The sequence below is a fragment of the Ranitomeya variabilis genome, chromosome 2, assembly GCF_051348905.1.
Source record: "Ranitomeya variabilis isolate aRanVar5 chromosome 2, aRanVar5.hap1, whole genome shotgun sequence".
NCBI lineage: Eukaryota > Metazoa > Chordata > Amphibia > Anura > Dendrobatidae > Ranitomeya > Ranitomeya variabilis.
Window position 1 is genome coordinate 427,075,812 of NC_135233.1, and position 24,647 is coordinate 427,100,458.

The 24,647-nt window shown below is 51.3% G+C and overlaps 1 protein-coding gene across 3 annotated transcripts in view; it reads right to left on the minus strand.

The window, feature by feature from the left end:
* Positions 1-24,647, minus strand: part of CREB3L1 (cAMP responsive element binding protein 3 like 1) — a 107,450-nt gene that overhangs the window by 23,194 nt on the left and 59,609 nt on the right. For all 3 annotated transcript variants that reach the window (XM_077286908.1, XM_077286909.1, XM_077286910.1), the window contains exons 2-9: positions 22,368-22,581; positions 21,478-21,626; positions 20,586-20,661; positions 20,043-20,200; positions 19,763-19,912; positions 19,152-19,210; positions 18,881-18,949; positions 17,295-17,394 (exon numbers count right to left, since the gene is read on the minus strand). In XM_077286908.1, coding sequence (XP_077143023.1) covers positions 17,295-17,394; positions 18,881-18,949; positions 19,152-19,210; positions 19,763-19,912; positions 20,043-20,200; positions 20,586-20,661; positions 21,478-21,626; positions 22,368-22,581 — 975 coding nt within the window. The remainder of the gene's footprint in view (positions 1-17,294; positions 17,395-18,880; positions 18,950-19,151; positions 19,211-19,762; positions 19,913-20,042; positions 20,201-20,585; positions 20,662-21,477; positions 21,627-22,367; positions 22,582-24,647) is intronic.

The window sequence follows — 24,647 nt, forward strand, 5'->3', positions numbered from 1 at the left end:
CACTCAGGGATGCCGACGCTCAATAAAACACTCAGAGGTGCAGGCTCTCAAGAAAACACTCAGGTGTGCAGAGGCTCCAGAAAACACTCAGGGGTGCAGACGCTCCAGAAAACACTCAGGGGTGCAGGCGCTGCAGAAAACACTAAGGGATGCAGAGGCTCCAGAAAACACTCAGGGGTGCAGACGCTCAATAAAACACTCAGGGGTGCAGGCTCTCAAGAAAACACTCAGGGGTGCAGACGCTCCAGAAAACACTCAGGGGTGCAGATGCTCCAGAAAACATTCAGGGGTGCAGGCGCTTCAAAAAACACTAAGGGGTGCAGATGCTCCAGAAAACACTCAGGGGTGCAGATGCTCCAGAAAACACTCAGGGCTGCAGGCGCTCCAGAAAACACTCAGGGGTGCAGGCACTCCAGAAAACACTCAGGGGTGTTCAGGCTCCAGAAAACACTCAGGGATGCAGAGGTTCCAGAAAACACTCAGGGATGCCGACGCTCAATAAAACACTCAGGGGTGCAGGCTCTCAAGAAAACACTCAGGTGTGCAGAGGCTCCAGAAAACACTCAGGGGTGCAGATGCTCCAGAAAACACTCAGGGGTGCAGACGCTCCAGAAAACACTCAGGGGTGCAGGCGCTGCAGAAAACACTCAGGGATGCAGAGGCTCCAGAAAACACTCAGGGGTGCAGACGCTCAATAAAGCACTCAGGGGTGCAGGCTCTCAAGAAAACACTCAGGGGTGCAGATGCTCCAGAAAACATTCAGGGGTGCAGAGGCTCCAGAAAACATTCAGGGGTGCAGGCGCTGCAGAAAACACTCAGGGATGCAGAGGCTCCAGAAAACACTCAGGGGTGCAGACGCTCCAGAAAACACTCAGGGGTGCAGGCGCTGCAGAAAACACTCAGGGATGCAGACGCTCCAGAAAACACTCAGGGGTGCAGACGCTCAATAAAACACTCAGGGGTGCAGGCTCTCAAGAAAACACTCAGGGGTGCAGACGCTCCGGAAAACACTCAGGGGTGCAGACGCTCCAGAAAACACTCAGGGGTGCAGAGGCTCCAGAAAACATTCAGGGGTGTAGGCGCTTCAAAAAACAGTCAGGGGTGCAGACGCTCAATAAAACACTCAGGGGTGCAGACGCTTCAGAAAACACTCAGGGGTGCAGACGCTCAATAAAACACTCAGGGATGCAGAGGATCCAGAAAACACTCAGGGGTGCAGACGCTTCAGAAAACACTCAGGGGTGCAGACGCTCAATAAAACACTCAGGGGTGCAGACGCTTCAGAAAACACTCAGGGGTGCAGACGCTCAATAAAACACTCAGGGGTGCAGGCTCTCAAGAAAACACTCAGGGGTGCAGACGCTCAATAAAACACTCAGGGGTGCAGGCTCTCAAGAAAACACTCAGGGGTGCAGACGCTCCAGAAAACACTCAGGGGTGCAGATGCTCCAGAAAACATTCAGGGGTGCAGGCGCTTCAAAAAACACTAAGGGGTGCAGATGCTCCAGAAAACACTCAGGGGTGCAGATGCTCCAGAAAACACTCAGGGCTGCAGGCGCTCCAGAAAACACTCAGGGGTGCAGGCACTCCAGAAAACACTCAGGGGTGTTCAGGCTCCAGAAAACACTCAGGGATGCAGAGGTTCCAGAAAACACTCAGGGATGCCGACGCTCAATAAAACACTCAGGGGTGCAGGCTCTCAAGAAAACACTCAGGTGTGCAGAGGCTCCAGAAAACACTCAGGGGTGCAGATGCTCCAGAAAACACTCAGGGGTGCAGACGCTCCAGAAAACACTCAGGGGTGCAGGCGCTGCAGAAAACACTCAGGGATGCAGAGGCTCCAGAAAACACTCAGGGGTGCAGACGCTCAATAAAGCACTCAGGGGTGCAGGCTCTCAAGAAAACACTCAGGGGTGCAGATGCTCCAGAAAACATTCAGGGGTGCAGAGGCTCCAGAAAACATTCAGGGGTGCAGGCGCTGCAGAAAACACTCAGGGATGCAGAGGCTCCAGAAAACACTCAGGGGTGCAGACGCTCCAGAAAACACTCAGGGGTGCAGGCGCTGCAGAAAACACTCAGGGATGCAGACGCTCCAGAAAACACTCAGGGGTGCAGACGCTCAATAAAACACTCAGGGGTGCAGGCTCTCAAGAAAACACTCAGGGGTGCAGACGCTCCGGAAAACACTCAGGGGTGCAGACGCTCCAGAAAACACTCAGGGGTGCAGAGGCTCCAGAAAACATTCAGGGGTGTAGGCGCTTCAAAAAACAGTCAGGGGTGCAGACGCTCAATAAAACACTCAGGGGTGCAGACGCTTCAGAAAACACTCAGGGGTGCAGACGCTCAATAAAACACTCAGGGATGCAGAGGATCCAGAAAACACTCAGGGGTGCAGACGCTTCAGAAAACACTCAGGGGTGCAGACGCTCAATAAAACACTCAGGGGTGCAGACGCTTCAGAAAACACTCAGGGGTGCAGACGCTCAATAAAACACTCAGGGGTGCAGGCTCTCAAGAAAACACTCAGGGGTGCAGACGCTCAATAAAACACTCAGGGGTGCAGACGCTCCAGAAAACACTGGGGGTGCAGACGCTCAATGAAACACTCAGGGGTGCAGGCTCTCAAGAAAACACTCAGGGGTGCAGACACTCCAGAAAACACTCAGGGGTGCAGATGCTCCAGAAAACTCTCAGGGGTGCAGATGCTCCAGAAAAGACTCAGGGGTGCAGGCTCTCCGGAGAACACTCAGGGGTGCAGATGCTCCAGTAAACACTCAGGGGTGCAGATTCTCCAGAAAACATTCAGGGGTGCAGACGCTCCAGTAAACACTCAGGGGTGCAGAGGCTCCAGAAAACACTCAGGGGTGCAGAGGCTCCAGAAAACACTCAGGGGTGCAGACACTCCGGAGAACATTCAGGGGTGCAGACACTCCAGAAAACACTCAGGGGTGCAGACACTCCGGAGAACACTCAGGGGTGCAGACGCTCAATAAAACACTAAGGGGTGCAGGCTCTCAAGAAAACACTCAGGGGTGCAGACGCTCCAGAAAACACTCAGGGGTGCAGACGCTCCAGAAAACACTCAGGGGTGCAGAGGCTCCAGAAAACACTCAGGGGTGCAGAGGCTCCATAAAACACTCAGGGGTGCAGACGCTTCAGAAAACACTCAGGGGTGCAGACGCTCAATAAAACACTCAGGGATGCAGAGGATCCAGAAAACACTCAGGGGTGCAGACGCTTCAGAAAACACTCAGGGGTGCAGACGCTCAATAAAACACTCAGGGGTGCAGACGCTTCAGAAAACACTCAGGGGTGCAGACGCTCAATAAAACACTCAGGGGTGCAGGCTCTCAAGAAAACACTCAGGGGTGCAGACGCTCAATAAAACACTCAGGGGTGCAGACGCTCCAGAAAACACTCAGGGGTGCAGATGCTCCAGAAAACACTCAGGGGTGCAGATGCTCCAGAAAACACTCAGGGGTGCAGGCTCTCCGGAGAACACTCAGGGGTGCAGATGCTCCAGTAAACACTCAGGGGTGCAGACGCTCCAGAAAACACTCAGGGGTGCAGATGCTCCAGAAAACACTCAGGGGTGCAGATGCTCCAGAAAACACTCAGGGGTGCAGGCTCTCCGGAGAACACTCAGGGGTGCAGATGCTCCAGTAAACACTCAGGGGTGCAGACGCTCCAGAAAACATTCAGGGGTGCAGACGCTCCAGTAAACACTCAGGGGTGCAGACACTCCAGAAAACACTCAGGGGTGCAGACACTCCGGAGAACACTCAGGGGTGCAGACGCTCTGGAGAACACTCAGGGGTGCAGACGCTCAGAACACTCAGGGATGCAGACGCTCCAGAAAACATTCAGGGGTGCAGATGCTCAATAAAACACTCATGGGTGCAGACGCTCCAGTAAACACTCATGGGTGCAGACGCTCCAGTAAACACTCAGGGGTGCAGATGCTCCAGAAAACACTCAGGGGTGCAGACGCTCCAGAAAACACTCAGGGGTGCAGAGGCTCCAGAAAACACTCAGGGGTGCAGACACTCCGGAGAACACTCAGGGGTGCAGACACTCCAGAAAACACTCAGGGGTGCAGACACTCCGGAGAACACTCAGGGGTGCAGACGCTCTGGAGAACACTCAGGGGTGCAGACGCTCAGAACACTCAGGGATGCAGACGCTCAGAACACTCAGGGATGCAGACGCTCCAGTAAACATTCAGGGGTGCAGATGCTCCAGAAAACACTCATGGGTGCAGACGCTCCAGTAAACACTCAGGGGTGCAGACGCTCCAGAAAACACTCAGGGGTGCAGATGCTCCAGAAAACACTCAGGGGTGCAGACGCTCCAGAAAACACTCAGGGGTGTTCAGGCTCCAGAAAACACTCAGGGATGAAGAGGCTCCAGAAAACACTCAGGGGTGCAGACGCTCCAGAAAACACTCAGGGGTGCAGACGCTCCAGAAAACACTCAGGGGTGCAGACGCTCCAGAAAACACTCAGGGGTGCAGGCTCTCCGGAGAACACTCAGGGGTGCAGATGCTTCAGTAAACACTCAGGGGTGCAGATGCTCCAGTAAACACTCAGGGGTGCAGACGCTCCAGTAAACACTCAGGGGTGCAGAGGCTCCAGAAAACACTCAGGGGTGCAGAGGCTCCAGAAAACACTCAGGGGTGCAGACACTCCGGAGAACACTCAGGGGTGCAGACACTCCAAAAAACACTCAGGGGTGCAGACACTCCGGAGAACACTCAGGGGTGCAGACGCTCTGGAGAACACTCAGGGGTGCAGACGCTCAGAACACTCAGGGATGCAGACGCTCCAGAAAACATTCAGGGGTGCAGATGCTCCAGAAAACACTCAGGGGTGCAGGCGCTCCAGAAAACATTCAGGGGTGTTCAGGCTCCAGAAAACATTCAGGGGTGTTCAGGCTCCAGAAAACACTCAGGGATGCAGAGGATCCAGAAAACACTCAGGGGTGCAGACGCTTCAGAAAACACTCAGGGGTGCAGACGCTCAATAAAACACTCAGGGGTGCAGGCTCTCAAGAAAACACTCAGGGGTGCAGACGCTCAATAAAACACTCAGGGGTGCAGGCTCTCAAGAAAACATTTAGGAGTGCAGACGCTCCAGAAAACACTCAGGGGTGCAGATGCTCCAGAAAACACTTAGGGGTGCAGGCGCTCCAGAAAACACTCAGGGGTGCAGGCGCTCCAGAAAACACTCAGGGGTGCAGGCACTCCAGAAAAAACTCAGGGGTGTTCAGGCTCCAGAAAACACTCAGGGATGCCGACGCTCAATAAAACACTTAGAGGTGCAGGCTCTCAAGAAAACACTCAGGTGTGCAGAGGCTCCAGAAAACACTCAGGGGTGCAGACGCTCCAGAAAACACTCAGGGGTGCAGACGCTCCTGAAAACTCAGGGGTGGAGGCGCTCCAGAAAACACTCAGGGGTGCAGAGGCTCCAGAAAACATTCAGGGGTGCAGGCGCTTCAAAAAACACTCAGGGGTGCAGACGCTCAATAAAACACTCAGGGGTGCAGACGCTTCAGAAAACACTCAGGGGTGCAGACGCTCAATAAAACTCTCAGGGATGCAGACGCTTCAGAAAACACTCAGGGGTGCAGACGCTTCAGAAAACACTCAGGGGTGCAGACGCTTCAGAAAACACTCAGGGGTGCAGGCGCTCCAGAAAACACTCAGGGGTGCAGACGCTCAATAAAACTCTCAGGGATGCAGACGCTTCAGAAAACACTCAGGGGTGCAGACGCTTCAGAAAACACTCAGGGGTGCAGACGCTTCAGAAAACACTCAGGGGTGCAGGCGCTCCAGAAAACACTCAGGGGTGCAGGCGCTCCAGAAAACACTCAGGGGTGCAGGCGCTCCAGAAAACACTCAGGGGTGCAGGCGCTCCAGAAAACACTCAGGGGTGCAGGCGCTCCAGAAAACACTCAGGGGTGCAGGCGCTCCAGAAAACACTCAGGGGTGCAGGCACTCCAGAAAACACTCAGGGTTGTTCAGGCTCCAGAAAACACTCAGGGATGCAGACGCTCAACAAAACACTCAGGGGTGCAGGCTCTCAAGAAAACACTCAGGGGTGCAGACGCTCCAGAAAACACTCAGGGGTGCAGACGCTCCAGAAAACACTCAGGGGTGCAGATGCTCCAGAAAACACTCAGGGGTGCAGATCCTCCAGAAAACACTCAGGGGTGCAGGCACTCCAGAAAACACTCAGGGGTGCAGGCGCTCCAGAAAACACTCAGGGGTGCAGACGCTCCAGAAAACACTCAGGGGTGCAGGCGCTCCAGAAAACACTCAGGGGTGCAGAGGCTCCAGAAAACATTCAGGGGTGCAGATTCTCCAGAAAACACTCAGGGGTGCAGGCGCTCCAGAAAACACTCAGGGGTGCAGGCGCTCCAGAAAACACTCAGGGGTGCAGGCGCTCCAGAAAACACTCAGGGGTGCAGGCGCTCCAGAAAACACTCAGGGGTGCAGGCGCTCCAGAAAACACTCAGGGCTGCAGGCGCTCCAGAAAACACTCAGGGGTGCAGGCGCTCCAGAAAACACTCAGGGGTGCAGAGGCTCCAGAAAACATTCAGGGGTGCAGATTCTCCAGAAAACACTCAGGGGTGCAGACGCTCAATAAAACACTCAGGGGTGCAGACGCTCAATAAAACACTCAGGGGTGCAGGCTCTCAAGAAAACACTCATGGGTGCAGACGCTCAATAAAACACTCAGGGGTGCAGACGCTCCAGAAAACACTCAGGGGTGCAGACGCTCAATAAAACACTCAGGGGTGCAGGCTCTCAAGAAAACACTCAGGGGTGCAGGCGCTCCAGAAAACACTCAGGGGTGCAGGCGCTCCAGAAAATACTCAGGGGTGCAGGCGCTCCAGAAAACACTCAGGGGTGCAGGCACTCCAGAAAACACTCAGGGTTGTTCAGGCTCCAGAAAACACTCAGGGATGCAGAGGCTCCAGAAAACACTCAGGGGTGCAGGCACTCCAGAAAACACTCAGGGGTGCAGGCTCTCAAGAAAACACTCAGGGGTGCAGACGCTCCAGAAAACACTCAGGGGTGCAGATGCTCCAGAAAACACTCAGGGGTGCAGGCACTCCAGAAAACACTCAGGGGTGCAGGCACTCCAGAAAACACTCAGGGGTGCAGGCGCTCCAGAAAACACTCAGGGGTGCAGACGCTCCAGAAAACACTCAGGGGTGCAGACGCTCCAGAAAACACTCAGGGGTGCAGAGGCTCCAGAAAACATTCAGGGGTGCAGATGCTCCAGAAAACACTCAGGGGTGCAGACGCTCAATAAAACACTCAGGGGTGCAGACGCTTCAGAAAACACTCAGGGGTGCAGAGGTTCAATAAAACACTCAGGGGTGCAGGCTCTCAAGAAAACACTCAGGGGTGCAGACGCTCAATAAAACACTCAGGGGTGCAGACGCTCCAGAAAACACTCAGGGGTGCAGACGCTCCAGAAAACACTCAGGGGTGCAGGCTCTCAAGAAAACACTCAGGGGTGCAGGCGCTCCAGAAAACACTCAGGGGTGCAGGCGCTCCAGAAAACACTCAGGGGTGCAGGCGCTCCAGAAAACACTCAGGGGTGCAGGCGCTCCAGAAAACACTCAGGGGTGCAGGCGCTCCAGAAAACACTCAGGGGTGCAGGCACTCCAGAAAACACTCAGGGTTGTTCAGGCTCCAGAAAACACTCAGGGATGCAGAGGCTCCAGAAAACACTCAGGGGTGCAGACGCTCAATAAAACACTCAGGGGTGCAGGCTCTCAAAAAAACACTCAGGGGTGCAGACGCTCCAGAAAACACTCAGGGGTGCAGATGCTCCAGAAAACACTCAGGGGTGCAGATCCTCCAGAAAACTCAGGGGTGCAGGCGCTCCAGAAAACACTTAGGGGTGCAGGCGCTCCAGAAAACACTCAGGGGTGCAGACGCTCAATAAAACACTCAGGGGTGCAGGCTCTCAAGAAAACACTCAGGGGTGCAGACGCTCAATAAAACACTCAGGGGTGCAGACGCTCCAGAAAACACTCAGGGGTGCAGGCGCTCCAGAAAACACTCAGGGGTGCAGGCGCTCCAGAAAACACTCAGGGGTGCAGGCGCTCCAGAAAACACTCAGGGGTGCAGGCGCTCCAGAAAACATTCAGGGGTGTTCAGGCTCCAGAAAACACTCAGGGATGCAGAGGATCCAGAAAACACTCAGGGATGCAGGCGCTCAATAAAACATTCAGGGGTGCAGACGCTTCAGAAAACACTCAGGAGTGCAGACGCTCAATAAAACTCTCAGGGATGCAGAGGATCCAGAAAACACTCAGGGGTGCAGACGCTTCAGAAAACACTCAGGGGTGCAGACGCTCAATAAAACACTCAGGGGTGCAGACGCTTCAGAAAACACTCAGGGGTGCAGACGCTCAATAAAACACTCAGGGGTGTAGGCTCTCAAGAAAACACTCAGGGGTGCAGACGTTCAATAAAACACTCAGGGGTGTAGACGCTCCAGAAAACACTCAGGGGTGCAGACGCTCAATAAAACACTCAGGGGTGCAGGCTCTCAAGAAAACACTCAGGGGTGCAGGCGCTCCAGAAAACACTCAGGGGTGCAGGCGCTCCAGAAAACACTCAGGGGTGCAGGCGCTCCAGAAAACACTCAGGGGTGCAGGCGCTCCAGAAAACACTCAGGGGTGCAGGCGCTCCAGAAAACACTCAGGGTTGTTCAGGCGCCAGAAAACACTCAGGGATGCAGAGGCTCCAGAAAACACTCAGGGGTGCAGACGCTCAATAAAACACTCAGGGGTGCAGGCTCTCAAGAAAACACTCAGGGGTGCAGGCTCTCAAGAAAACACTCAGGGGTGCAGATGCTCCAGAAAACACTCAGGGGTGCAGATGCTCCAGAAAACACTCAGGGGTGCAGGCGCTCCAGAAAACACTCAGGGGTGCAGGCGCTCCAGAAAACACTCAGGGGTGCAGGCGCTCCAGAAAACACTCAGGGGTGCAGACGCTCCAGAAAACACTCAGGGGTGCAGGCGCTCCAGAAAACACTCAGGGGTGCAGACGCTCAATAAAACACTCAGGGGTGCAGACGCTTCAGAAAACACTCAGGGGTGCAGAGGCTCAATAAAACACTCAGGGGTGCAGGCGCTCCAGAAAACACTCAGGGGTGCAGGCGCTCCAGAAAACACTCAGGGGTGCAGGCGCTCCAGAAAACACTCAGGGGTGCAGGCGCTCCAGAAAACACTCAGGGGTGCAGGCGCTCCAGAAAACACTCAGGGGTGCAGGCACTCCAGAAAACACTAAGGGTTGTTCAGGCTCCAGAAAACACTCAGGGATGCAGAGGCTCCAGAAAACACTCAGGGGTGCAGACGCTCAATAAAACACTCAGGGGTGCAGGCTCTCAAGAAAACACTCAGGGGTGCAGACGCTCCAGAAAACACTCAGGGGTGCAGACGCTCCAGAAAACACTCAGGGGTGCAGATGCTCCAGAAAACACTCAGGGGTGCAGACCCTCCAGAAAACTCAGGGGTGCAGGCGCTCCAGAAAACACTCAGGGGTGCAGACGCTCCAGAAAACACTCAGGGGTGCAGGCGCTCCAGAAAACACTCAGGGGTGCAGGCGCTCCAGAAACACTCAGGGGTGCAGGCGCTCCAGAAAACATTCAGGGGTGTTCAGGCTCCAGAAAACACTCAGGGATGCAGAGGATCCAGAAAACACTCAGGGGTGCAGACGCTTCAGAAAACACTCAGGGGTGCAGACGCTCAATAAAACACTCAGGGGTGCAGACGCTTCAGAAAACACTCAGGGGTGCAGACGCTCAATAAAACTCTCAGGGATGCAGAGGATCCAGAAAACACTCAGGGGTGCAGACGCTTCAGAAAACACTCAGGGGTGCAGACGCTCAATAAAACACTCAGGGGTGCAGACGCTTCAGAAAACACTCAGGGGTGCAGACGCTCAATAAAACACTCAGGGGTGCAGGCTCTCAAAAAAACACTCAGGGGTGCAGACGCTCAATAAAACACTCAGGGGTGCAGGCTCTCAAGAAAACACTCAGGGGTGCAGGCGCTCCAGAAAACACTCAGTTGTGCAGACGCTCAATAAAACACTCAGGGGTGCAGGCTCTCAAGAAAACACTCAGGGGTGCAGGCGCTCCAGAAAACACTCAGGGGTGCAGACGCTCAATAAAACACTCAGGGGTGCAGACGCTCAATAAAACACTCAGGGGTGCAGACGCTCCAGAAAACACTCAGGGGTGCAGGCGCTCCAGATAACACTCAGGGGTGCAGGCGCTCCAGAAAACACTCAGGGGTGCAGGCTCTCCAGAAAACACTCAGGGGTGCAGGCGCTCCAGAAAACATTCAGGGGTGTTCAGGCTCCAGAAAACACTCAGGGATGCAGAGGATCCAGAAAACACTCAGGGGTGCAGACGCTTCAGAAAACACTCAGGGGTGCAGACGCTCAATAAAACACTCAGGGGTGCAGACGCTTCAGAAAACACTCAGGGGTGCAGACGCTCAATAAAACACTCAGGGTTGCAGGCTCTCAAGAAAACACTCAGGGGTGCAGGCTCTCAAGAAAACACTCAGGGGTGCAGGCTCTCAAGAAAACACTCAGGGGTGCAGACGCTCCAGAAAACACTCAGGGGTGCAGATGCTCCAGAAAACACTCAGGGGTGCAGATGCTCCAGAAAACACTCAGGGGTGCAGATCCTCCAGAAAACACTCAGGGGTGCAGGCGCTCCAGAAAACACTCAGGGGTGCAGGCGCTCCAGAAAACACTCAGGGGTGCAGGCGCTCCAGAAAACACTCAGGGGTGTTCAGGCTCCAGAAAACACTCAGGGATGCAGAGGCTCCAGAAAACACTCAGGGATGCCGACGCTCAATAAAACACTCAGAGGTGCAGGCTCTCAAGAAAACACTCAGGTGTGCAGAGGCTCCAGAAAACACTCAGGGGTGCAGACGCTCCAGAAAACACTCAGGGGTGCAGGCGCTGCAGAAAACACTAAGGGATGCAGAGGCTCCAGAAAACACTCAGGGGTGCAGACGCTCAATAAAACACTCAGGGGTGCAGGCTCTCAAGAAAACACTCAGGGGTGCAGACGCTCCAGAAAACACTCAGGGGTGCAGATGCTCCAGAAAACATTCAGGGGTGCAGGCGCTTCAAAAAACACTAAGGGGTGCAGATGCTCCAGAAAACACTCAGGGGTGCAGATGCTCCAGAAAACACTCAGGGCTGCAGGCGCTCCAGAAAACACTCAGGGGTGCAGGCACTCCAGAAAACACTCAGGGGTGTTCAGGCTCCAGAAAACACTCAGGGATGCAGAGGTTCCAGAAAACACTCAGGGATGCCGACGCTCAATAAAACACTCAGGGGTGCAGGCTCTCAAGAAAACACTCAGGTGTGCAGAGGCTCCAGAAAACACTCAGGGGTGCAGATGCTCCAGAAAACACTCAGGGGTGCAGACGCTCCAGAAAACACTCAGGGGTGCAGGCGCTGCAGAAAACACTCAGGGATGCAGAGGCTCCAGAAAACACTCAGGGGTGCAGACGCTCAATAAAGCACTCAGGGGTGCAGGCTCTCAAGAAAACACTCAGGGGTGCAGATGCTCCAGAAAACATTCAGGGGTGCAGAGGCTCCAGAAAACATTCAGGGGTGCAGGCGCTGCAGAAAACACTCAGGGATGCAGAGGCTCCAGAAAACACTCAGGGGTGCAGACGCTCCAGAAAACACTCAGGGGTGCAGGCGCTGCAGAAAACACTCAGGGATGCAGACGCTCCAGAAAACACTCAGGGGTGCAGACGCTCAATAAAACACTCAGGGGTGCAGGCTCTCAAGAAAACACTCAGGGGTGCAGACGCTCCGGAAAACACTCAGGGGTGCAGACGCTCCAGAAAACACTCAGGGGTGCAGAGGCTCCAGAAAACATTCAGGGGTGTAGGCGCTTCAAAAAACAGTCAGGGGTGCAGACGCTCAATAAAACACTCAGGGGTGCAGACGCTTCAGAAAACACTCAGGGGTGCAGACGCTCAATAAAACACTCAGGGATGCAGAGGATCCAGAAAACACTCAGGGGTGCAGACGCTTCAGAAAACACTCAGGGGTGCAGACGCTCAATAAAACACTCAGGGGTGCAGACGCTTCAGAAAACACTCAGGGGTGCAGACGCTCAATAAAACACTCAGGGGTGCAGGCTCTCAAGAAAACACTCAGGGGTGCAGACGCTCAATAAAACACTCAGGGGTGCAGGCTCTCAAGAAAACACTCAGGGGTGCAGACGCTCCAGAAAACACTCAGGGGTGCAGATGCTCCAGAAAACATTCAGGGGTGCAGGCGCTTCAAAAAACACTAAGGGGTGCAGATGCTCCAGAAAACACTCAGGGGTGCAGATGCTCCAGAAAACACTCAGGGCTGCAGGCGCTCCAGAAAACACTCAGGGGTGCAGGCACTCCAGAAAACACTCAGGGGTGTTCAGGCTCCAGAAAACACTCAGGGATGCAGAGGTTCCAGAAAACACTCAGGGATGCCGACGCTCAATAAAACACTCAGGGGTGCAGGCTCTCAAGAAAACACTCAGGTGTGCAGAGGCTCCAGAAAACACTCAGGGGTGCAGATGCTCCAGAAAACACTCAGGGGTGCAGACGCTCCAGAAAACACTCAGGGGTGCAGGCGCTGCAGAAAACACTCAGGGATGCAGAGGCTCCAGAAAACACTCAGGGGTGCAGACGCTCAATAAAGCACTCAGGGGTGCAGGCTCTCAAGAAAACACTCAGGGGTGCAGATGCTCCAGAAAACATTCAGGGGTGCAGAGGCTCCAGAAAACATTCAGGGGTGCAGGCGCTGCAGAAAACACTCAGGGATGCAGAGGCTCCAGAAAACACTCAGGGGTGCAGACGCTCCAGAAAACACTCAGGGGTGCAGGCGCTGCAGAAAACACTCAGGGATGCAGACGCTCCAGAAAACACTCAGGGGTGCAGACGCTCAATAAAACACTCAGGGGTGCAGGCTCTCAAGAAAACACTCAGGGGTGCAGACGCTCCGGAAAACACTCAGGGGTGCAGACGCTCCAGAAAACACTCAGGGGTGCAGAGGCTCCAGAAAACATTCAGGGGTGTAGGCGCTTCAAAAAACAGTCAGGGGTGCAGACGCTCAATAAAACACTCAGGGGTGCAGACGCTTCAGAAAACACTCAGGGGTGCAGACGCTCAATAAAACACTCAGGGATGCAGAGGATCCAGAAAACACTCAGGGGTGCAGACGCTTCAGAAAACACTCAGGGGTGCAGACGCTCAATAAAACACTCAGGGGTGCAGACGCTTCAGAAAACACTCAGGGGTGCAGACGCTCAATAAAACACTCAGGGGTGCAGGCTCTCAAGAAAACACTCAGGGGTGCAGACGCTCAATAAAACACTCAGGGGTGCAGACGCTCCAGAAAACACTGGGGGTGCAGACGCTCAATGAAACACTCAGGGGTGCAGGCTCTCAAGAAAACACTCAGGGGTGCAGACACTCCAGAAAACACTCAGGGGTGCAGATGCTCCAGAAAACTCTCAGGGGTGCAGATGCTCCAGAAAAGACTCAGGGGTGCAGGCTCTCCGGAGAACACTCAGGGGTGCAGATGCTCCAGTAAACACTCAGGGGTGCAGATTCTCCAGAAAACATTCAGGGGTGCAGACGCTCCAGTAAACACTCAGGGGTGCAGAGGCTCCAGAAAACACTCAGGGGTGCAGAGGCTCCAGAAAACACTCAGGGGTGCAGACACTCCGGAGAACATTCAGGGGTGCAGACACTCCAGAAAACACTCAGGGGTGCAGACACTCCGGAGAACACTCAGGGGTGCAGACGCTCAATAAAACACTAAGGGGTGCAGGCTCTCAAGAAAACACTCAGGGGTGCAGACGCTCCAGAAAACACTCAGGGGTGCAGACGCTCCAGAAAACACTCAGGGGTGCAGAGGCTCCAGAAAACACTCAGGGGTGCAGAGGCTCCATAAAACACTCAGGGGTGCAGACGCTTCAGAAAACACTCAGGGGTGCAGACGCTCAATAAAACACTCAGGGATGCAGAGGATCCAGAAAACACTCAGGGGTGCAGACGCTTCAGAAAACACTCAGGGGTGCAGACGCTCAATAAAACACTCAGGGGTGCAGACGCTTCAGAAAACACTCAGGGGTGCAGACGCTCAATAAAACACTCAGGGGTGCAGGCTCTCAAGAAAACACTCAGGGGTGCAGACGCTCAATAAAACACTCAGGGGTGCAGACGCTCCAGAAAACACTCAGGGGTGCAGATGCTCCAGAAAACACTCAGGGGTGCAGATGCTCCAGAAAACACTCAGGGGTGCAGGCTCTCCGGAGAACACTCAGGGGTGCAGATGCTCCAGTAAACACTCAGGGGTGCAGACGCTCCAGAAAACACTCAGGGGTGCAGATGCTCCAGAAAACACTCAGGGGTGCAGATGCTCCAGAAAACACTCAGGGGTGCAGGCTCTCCGGAGAACACTCAGGGGTGCAGATGCTCCAGTAAACACTCAGGGGTGCAGACGCTCCAGAAAACATTCAGGGGTGCAGACGCTCCAGTAAACACTCAGGGGTGCAGACACTCCAGAAAACACTCAGGGGTGCAGACACTCCGGAGAACACTCAGGGGTGCAGACGCTCTGGAGAACACTCAGGGGTGCAGACGCTCAGAACACTCAGGGATGCAGACGCTCCAGAAAACATTCAGGGGTGCAGATGCTCAATAAAACACTCATGGGTGCAGACGCTCCAGTAAACACTCATGGGTGCAGACGCTCCAGTAAACACTCAGGGGTGCAGATGCTCCAGAAAACACTCAGGGGTGCAGACGCTCCAGAAAACACTCAGGGGTGCAGAGGCTCCAGAAAACACTCAGGGGTGCAGACACTCCGGAGAACACTCAGGGGTGCAGACACTCCAGAAAACACTCAGGGGTGCAGACACTCCGGAGAACACTCAGGGGTGCAGACGCTCTGGAGAACACTCAGGGGTGCAGACGCTCAGAACACTCAGGGATGCAGACGCTCAGAACACTCAGGGATGCAGACGCTCCAGTAAACATTCAGGGGTGCAGATGCTCCAGAAAACACTCATGGGTGCAGACGCTCCAGTAAACACTCAGGGGTGCAGACGCTCCAGAAAACACTCAGGGGTGCAGATGCTCCAGAAAACACTCAGGGGTGCAGACGCTCCAGAAAACACTCAGGGGTGTTCAGGCTCCAGAAAACACTCAGGGATGAAGAGGCTCCAGAAAACACTCAGGGGTGCAGACGCTCCAGAAAACACTCAGGGGTGCAGACGCTCCAGAAAACACTCAGGGGTGCAGACGCTCCAGAAAACACTCAGGGGTGCAGGCTCTCCGGAGAACACTCAGGGGTGCAGATGCTTCAGTAAACACTCAGGGGTGCAGATGCTCCAGTAAACACTCAGGGGTGCAGACGCTCCAGTAAACACTCAGGGGTGCAGAGGCTCCAGAAAACACTCAGGGGTGCAGAGGCTCCAGAAAACACTCAGGGGTGCAGACACTCCGGAGAACACTCAGGGGTGCAGACACTCCAAAAAACACTCAGGGGTGCAGACACTCCGGAGAACACTCAGGGGTGCAGACGCTCTGGAGAACACTCAGGGGTGCAGACGCTCAGAACACTCAGGGATGCAGACGCTCCAGAAAACATTCAGGGGTGCAGATGCTCCAGAAAACACTCATGGGTGCAGACGCTCCAGTAAACACTCAGGGGTGCAGACGCTCCAGAAAACACTCAGGGGTGCAGACGCTCCAGAAAACACTCAGGTGTGCAGACGCTCCAGTAAACACTCAGGGGTGCAGGCTCTCCGGAGAACACTCAGGGGTGCAGAGGCTCCAGAAAACACTCAGGGGTGCAGACGCTCCAGAAGACACTCAGGGGTGCAGATGCTCCAGAAAACACTCAGGGGTGCAGATGCTCCAGAAAACACTCAGGGGTGAAGACACTCCGGAGAACACTCAGGGGTGCAGACACTCCAGAGAGCACTCAGGGGGGCAGACACAAATATGGGGGACATGAGCCTCTATAACTGAATTTGTAAGATTTATAGGTACATTATAATACATATATGATATAATGTCAGGTTTGTTATGCAGACAGACCGCAGCACACGTGAATATATACACTCACCGGCCACTTTATTAGGTACACCATGCTAGTAACGGGTTGGACCCCCTTTTGCCTTCAGAACTGCCTCAATTCTTCGTGGCATAGATTCAACAAGGTGCTGGAAGCATTCCTCAGAGATTTTGGTCCATATTGACATGATGGCATCACACAGTTGCCGCAGATTTGTCGGCTGCACATCCCAAAGATGCTCCATACAAGGCAGGATGGATCCATGCTTTCATGTTGTTTACGCCAAATTCTGACCCTACCATCCGAATGTCGCAGCAGAAATCGAGACTCATCAGACCAAGCAACGTTTTTCCAATCTTCTACTGTCCAATTTCGATGAGCTTGTACAAATTGTAGCCTCAGTTTCCTGTTCTTAGCTGAAAGGAGTGGTACCCGGTGTGGTCTTCTGCTGCTGTAGCCCATCTGCCTCAAAGTTCGACGCACTGTGCGTTCAGAGATGCTCTTAGGCCTACCTTGGTTGTAACGGGTGGCGATTTGAGTCACTGTTGCCTTTCTATCAGCTCGAACCAGTCTGCCCATTCTCCTCTGACCTCTGGCATCAACAAGGCATTTCCGCCCACAGAACTGCCGCTCACTGGATTTTTTTTCTTTTTCGGACCATTCTCTGTAAACCCTAGAGATGGTTGTGCGTGAAAATCCCAGTAGATCAGCAGTTTCTGAAATACTCAGACCAGCCCTTCTGGCACCAACAACCATGCCACGTTCAAAGGCACTCAAATCACCTTTCTTCCCCATACTGATGCTCGGTTTGAACTGCAGGAGATTGTCTTGACCATGTCTACATGCCTAAATGCACTGAGTTGCCGCCATGTGATTGGCTGATTAGAAATTAAGTGTTAACAAGAAGTTGGACAGGTGTACCTAATAAAGTGGCCGGTGAGTGTATATGTATATAACATGCATGTGCACATGATACAAGTAACTCGCCCATGGCTCAGAGTAAAGCACAGAGACTGGAGTCTCCTACACAAGACTCTTCGGCCCATCGAGGTCACCCACATTTCTACAAATAACCGGAGGTCTCTGAAGTCCAGAGGAGATAAAGGCCGGCTGTCGTATTGTTCCGCCATCACACGGGTCATCTTATCCTAGGACCTACCATAAGACAAGTTCCCGTCTGGGTTGCTGCAAGTTTGCAGGGTCTTGGCACTTTTCCTGTTACTAAAGCCTGGAGCTTCTGTAACTGCTGCAGCAGAGACCTGTGGAGTAAAACACAACTTCAGAGCGGAGCTGTAGCAATAGCCTGAAAGATCTGTAACTCAGGAGTCCGGGAAAGCTGAGTGACAGGGCTGTCAGAAGTGAAAAATCTACAACTACCTCGCCATTTAGTAATGCTTCTCTTTGGCTGTAGAGGGGTCAGTGGGTGCAATGACAACGTCAGCACCTCCTACTCTGACGCCTTTACTTCTTACATAGTGACTCTTTCTGGAAACATGAAACATTTACACAGGAATAGTGTATTACAATAATTTTGCCCCCTATCAGAATTCTTAACAAGTCATTGCCAGGTGTGAACACCAGATGGCGCCACATTCCTGCACTCTCCCAGTATGAATGTCTCTGCCCAGTCGGAGACAAGGCCCGGGTTATACACCTTCCAGCACGACCCAATCCGCCCAATAAACATTTGTCTGCTATTTTTTTCCTCTTATTTTTTTCCAAACTTCAGTTTGTTCTGGTTAAAAATACAAGAAGTTTTCAAAGTGTCAATAAAATAATAGAACGCAGGTTCTTACAATTGGAAATAGAAGACGGTTTATGGATCCAGTGGGAAGTTTACTATTATTAGGGGGGTATTACCTGTGGCACCTGTGCACTTGGTCTGGGATATAAGTGCAGAATAGCAGGAAGGACACTATAGTCATTAATGTTTTATTCCCATGCTGATGGCCATATTATTTTGCCCCCTTTTCACATGTAAAGCGCCATGGAATAAATGGCGCTATAAAAAATGTATAATAATAATAATAATATTATAGCTATATACAATCACTGAGGTGCACGGATCTGGAATACGGCACCATTAATAATATATGTGACACTATTTCATATGCCTATGATAGGCTCCATGCAAACAATTTGTGCATTATCCTTAAAGTAACCCTCTGATATCACCAAATGTGTCTGTGTATTCAGCTATAATTTAGAGATTTAATTAAGTGTAAACCACAGGCCCATTGGTCACTTGGAAATCCAGGATTTGGCAAAAATGGTTATTCTAACATAAACTTGGTTGTTAATTTCCAGTGTTCGGTGGGAGGAAACCAAGTAGCAAATGTTTAGTTCCTCTGCAGCACCCCCGCAGGGCAAATAGAGCATTACATAGTGCCTTTGGGCTGCCCAAATAATGCATGGATGTGTCCAGTCCTCCAATACGAGAGACAGACTTTATAGCCATGGCGCTAGTACATGAGGGCTCTGCGCAGGAGAATAGGATACTGTAAAATGGGCTTTCATTTAATGCACAAGTACAATTTCCAGGGGTAAATGCATCAGGTTTACCTGACTATGGAAATCCTCCTCAGCTAGTCCTGCTGTAGACAGGGCACATGAGCGGCCATAGTGGCCAGGTCGGAGCCCCTGTGCTGTAACGATGCCTCGCAGATATTATGGCAAAAGGATTATGTGGTGCAAAATGCTGACATCATTTCCACCTTTCACAAAGCACCTGGACGTATATCTCACCTATTGGCGTTCTCCAGAGTCTCCACCTTTTTCCACAGCTCGCTGTTCTGTGATGTGAACGATTCCACCCTGCAAGAAAGTAGCGGCGACATATTACACAATGGATGCAGAGGTATGTACGCAGGTGGAGTGCTATGCGGTGACACAGAACAACAGGAACAATGCAACTAGGATACACGGCTGATAGTCATCAGGGCGACGCATGAGACACCGCACCCCTGGACTGGGAACACGACTGGGGCCACAGGTGGACGTACAGCACAGGACTCACTTCTTCTCTAGGCACTCCACATACTCCTTTTTCTTCCTCCGACTCTCCTGTGCTGAGATCTGGGAAAAATAAAAATCCGGTGACAATCTATATTTTACACCAAGGCCAGAATATATAAAGTCGGCAACGGTCGCCTGCAAAGTTCCTAACATCATGGCAACCCCATGTGAATGGACCCCAGGCCAGATTCTTCCCATCCTTCTACCCTATGACCGCATTTACATTAATGATGATGGGCTGAGCAGTCCACACATTTTTAGGAAGCATAGAAAGGGGCCACCGAGCATGAGCATAGGCAAGTGGAGCGGCTTAAGGTAAAAGGTTGTAGAGGACATGGCTGCTTTCTCTGTCCAGGGGCTGTGCATGGCATTGCAGCTCAAGGGAAATGGATGGGGCTTATTTGCAATACCACATACGACCTGTGAACAGGAGTGGCGCTGTCCCGGGAAGAAAGCATACGTGCTTTCTTCGTTTTTAAACGAAGGACTTTAGTCCATGGCTTATCCCCTGCTATTCTGCACACGGGCTGGTGACCCATGTAGGTGCCTAGTGCTACACAGATATATATAGTCTACGGTCTTCAGAGCTGGACACGTAAGTCCCATCCTCACCTTGTTCTTAATCTTCCGACGCACTCTCTTCAGGGCTTTCTCTTCTGTTTTTGTCAGGGGCAGCTTAGTAGGAATGGGGTACCCCTCAGCCACTAAGGTGCGTCGTTCCTCTTCTGTCAGCATGAGCGGTCCTGACGTGCCCTGGAGCTTCTACGTGCCGAGAAAAAGTAAAAAAATCCCACATCTCAGTGTCCATAATGTGACAAAATACTTCATAGATCTGGGAAAGGACACCCCCCAAAAATAGGGGAGATAGATGCCCTCCTGGCTGGGCACTTACATGGGGTGCGGTGAGCAGCGGTGAGGAGGAGATGGCATGAGATGACCGCGCGGCTGGACGGGCCGGACTTGGGGGTGGAAGAGAGCGAGGACTCTGAGATCCATCACTGTCACTGCTGTGACTACTGGGGGGAGTGAGAGGCATGACCCCTAAAACATCTGGAACAGAAAAAGACCAAAATCAATTTGCAGTCCTGTGACCACCACCGATCTGACGGTGATAACAATAAAAAAAACACAAACGCCATTTTTGGGGAAAATTATTAAAGGCTCCGTCGTATTAAGAGTTTATGACAATTGACAATAATTAAAAACTAAAATCAAGCAGTTGTGAAACTACAACTCCCAGCAGCTGGAGTGCCGCAAGTTACAGCAATGCAAAAAATATATCAAATGTGGTGCTGCGAACAGAAAAGCTCTGCGGCCATTATCCTGAGAGATGGTCAGCATCAGAGGTCACTGGCCTAGAGCTGCTGGACCCCCGGTACACCCCTCTAAATCTCCGCTGAGTGCACATGCACGCGCCAGATATCCGATCACTTACCTGAGGTTACATTTAGCAGATGGTTTGGGATTCCTGGCTCTAATTTTATGTGCGATATTGAATTTCGAGAAACATTCTGCAAAATACAAAAATTAGGCATTAAAGGGGTTAACTTACATGATACGTGATATCGTGTAGATCAGTGGGGTCTGACTGCTGGGGTCTGCACTAACCCTATTATAAAGTGGAGCGGCAGTGCACACACCCGACCGCCGCCACCTACAACCTCTGATGACTTTTACTGGCAGCTCAAAGGGAATGAATGGTGCGGCAGCCGAGCAACCTGAGGCTCCATTATAAAGGGGATAAAAGGGTCCATTCTGTGATCGGTGGTCCGACTCCCATTGATCTATCAGTGACCGCAACAAGGTCTCCACGCTGATCACTGCACAGTTTTGGCACAGCTCAGTATATTTGCTGACTTTTCCGAGAGTCCACTAGACCTTCCATTTTTTTGGGAGCCTCATAGACTTCTCAGAAGAATTGGGAAGTACGTGATACACCCTAATAAAAAACCCAGACTTTTGGGGTGACTATAGATTAAGATGTTTTTTTTCAAAGTATTTTAATGCACTATGCACCAATGGGATTTGAGAATCATTCCGTTCCAGCGCAAAGTTGGAGAACAATAGTCAATGTGTCATGGCGACTGATCTGAATTAGAGGACGGAGGTCCAATAGCAAAAACACAAATAGAGGAGTCCTCAGATGGACGATCCTCACCAGGAGAGTGTGTTGAGGATCAGCCATAAACCGGCTGGCCCTGACTATACAAGAGGCGGTGTAGCCAAGATGAACACAACCTCCATCATCTACACATGGGCCTAAGAGGCCACCACTTGGGCGCTACCGTAATGGTGCAACGGCTTTCGATATTCACTCTCCTACGTACCTCCTCATTGTGCGGTACTCCCGTACCAGGACCTTGCTCCAGCGGTACATTCGGATGCATGGGCTCTACTTTTGCAATGAGATTCTGTTCTTGCTTCACCAGTAAAGAGCAAAGTTCGTGCTCCAAGGCCCAGACGGCGCTTACCGGATCTGCAGGTCAGACATAAATAAGATAGACCCAAGGGATCAAACTCTTACTGCCGATTATGGTTTCTGATACGAAATCATGGTGTCAAAGGAGAAAAAAAGGACAAACTAGTGTCTCTTGGTACCATCATTATTCTGTACCACCACAATTAAAGAGAGTCACGCACCCATTGCACCTGCTGGACCCATCTCTTTAAGCACTGTATGGCATTTATACAAACAATAAGGCAGTATTATGTGCTACTTTTTATTTCGCACTGTATGGTAGTACTAGTTAGGACTATATATGGATAATTTTTGGACAGTCTTATGGAAGTGCTACTTTCTATTTCCCCCCCACAACATGTTTTGCTCTGGTGATTCTGCAGACATTTGCTTGGCAAAGTGGCCATATACAGTACATTAGATTATTGGTCGCTTGAGCCCACCAATTCTGGTGGAACCGGCAACTCATCTAATGAGCTGAGGCCACCACCGGGGTCAAGCCAAAAGCCCATACTCCACTTTCTAGTTTCCAACCTCCAAGACCACCATTGATCAGCAGAATGAAGAAGCCCCTTGATGCCCAAGGCACATGGCCTCGACTGTACAAGAGACCTGCAGCTAATTCTGACATTTGGTGGTGGTCTGTAGGGTTGGACCTTCACCATTCATCATTTAAACATGGCAATAATGACATAAATAATGCGTAAAGAGAAAAAACTTGATTAACAATATACAGATCCTCATATAAGGTCTTCCTACCTCTTGGACTGTCTTCATCTTCTTCTTTGATGGTGAGGGCAGGACTTTGTGGAGCGGAGTCTTCGCTCAGTGAGTAGCTGTGCTCAGCCTGTATGGGTGGAGAAGGACTTTCAACCTCCATATCCAGGAAGGAATCTCGATCCAAGAGAGGAGGATCATCAAAGAAACTATTAAAAAGGTCATTGGAGAATTCATCGAGAGCTTCCGAGAAATGCTGTGGGGACAAAACCAGTAATAATGAGAAGGCGTCTCATCGCTCTATGTCATAGGCGAGCGGATGACGGGTAATACGACTATTTAAATGACTCCACTACTATGGACAGTCGAGTGAGTAAGCAATACATGCATGAGTGATATTTTGTGAGCAATGTCTATTAAATGGTCCCTGTTTTCATAAATTTTGCATAAACCAATAGTACAAGTCCCTATAAGAAACACTATGATATATCTTAGAGAAATTTACTTTTGTCTCCACTTATGAGACACTTTTTTCCCCTCTCTCTCTGCCTCTTGAATTAATTCTTCATTCTAAAACACTGCTAAAATTCAACTTGGTCAAGGAAGATTGACTATCAACTCACTGAGGGACCAGATTACAGCTGCGTATTCAAGTCTATGGAGAGGGGAGGGGTGAGAGGGAGGCGCAAAGCGAGGCACAGACACAAACAGCTTTCTTGTAAGTGTTTTATTTCGCCTCAGCGCTGGATACACGGCTCAGTTCTGCTGTATACTGTCGGTTACACTGTTGCTACTTTCTAATAGTTTTGTTTTATCTCATCCTATCGCTAGTATCAGAGTTTCTGTGTAAATTCCCCCCAAAAAACACTGGAAAAGGACATCATGGTTGGAAGGAACAAGGCTAAGAGGAAGACCAGCAACCCGATGGGTTGATACAATCAAGATAACAGCGGAGAAAACTCTGATGGACCTATCTAGGCTGCACAAGATCGATCTTCCTACAGATCGTTCATCCATCAAGTCACCATGGCTTGAGATCGAGTTAAAGGCTGTTAAAAACAATAGCTAGTATCACAGCTACACTACTCAGTACTATTCTATATTGTTCTCCATGCTGGATTCTCAGCTATACCACTCACTACCGCTGTACAGTTGTCTATGCTGCTCCTTTCTTAGTATGTTTTATCTAAATCCAGTGCTTTATTCACAGCTACACTGCTCAATCCTTCTGCTAATGTCCTCTATGCATCTTCTGAATATATGCTGTAGAAACAGGAAAGCATGAATCCCTCATGTCTGTGTGTTTTATGTATGGGAGACATCACAGCTCCTAGTCTTTACTACCTAGCTCAGAAACAACTGAAAATTAGAGAACATGCAGATGGACAAACTAGCAAAAAAAATGCAACTTTAACAAAAAAAATATGAGCACAAGGATCTCAAATAGGGTCTCCCATCCAGTACTCCCCTCTATGACACAGAGCTGGTGAATTTGAGAATTTCATGAATTACAGTTTGATCAGTGGCAGCCATGTATCACTACATTGCCTCTTTAGGGGTCAATATGTCTTTGTGGCCGCAGCATGATCGCCTACTTCTAAAACAGTCTATCTATAGATCAGACACATCACATATACAGGTACTTACATAGGATTATGGGGGCAGGTGATAATGAGCAGATTCTCTGTAGCACAATGTTATAAATACATGCTAATGTTGCAGCAGAATGACCACATATGACTGCCTGCATGCACCCTGCATCCAGATGGCTGCATACACCTGATGATCCATCTGGAGCCGGGCAGGACGGCATCATATGGACAGGAAACCAGTAATCTCATACATACAGGAACAGTTAAATATAGAGCAGCTCTGGGGAAATGTAAAAAATACAAGTCCTCTGCCACCCTGCACAAAACCAGGCAGCGACTAGAGACAAGGGCGTCTGCAGACTATTTTTCCAGAGGTGCAAAAGAGCCAAGTCCTATTTAATAAGTCTTCCAGGAAAAAACACATTTTGTACATAATAGGCGACAGTAAAAAGAAAAAAAAATGCAGCTAAATATCACTTGTGCGATGGGGAAACCAGCTGAACAGTCAGGATTTAGAAAAATGGGGCCCACGGCAATAGTTGGCACAAGTAGAGACCTCTCGTCAAAGCCAAGACAGGATCATTGGTGCTTTTTACATGGAAGGAACAAGGCGGACAAGAAAAAGTATCTGGGCACCAGCAAAGAGCCCCTTTATTATATCCAATTTGTACCCTCTTTAGTGGGTACATAATAAGGCTGGACCCACGGATTTAGAAAAAAGGGATCTTAA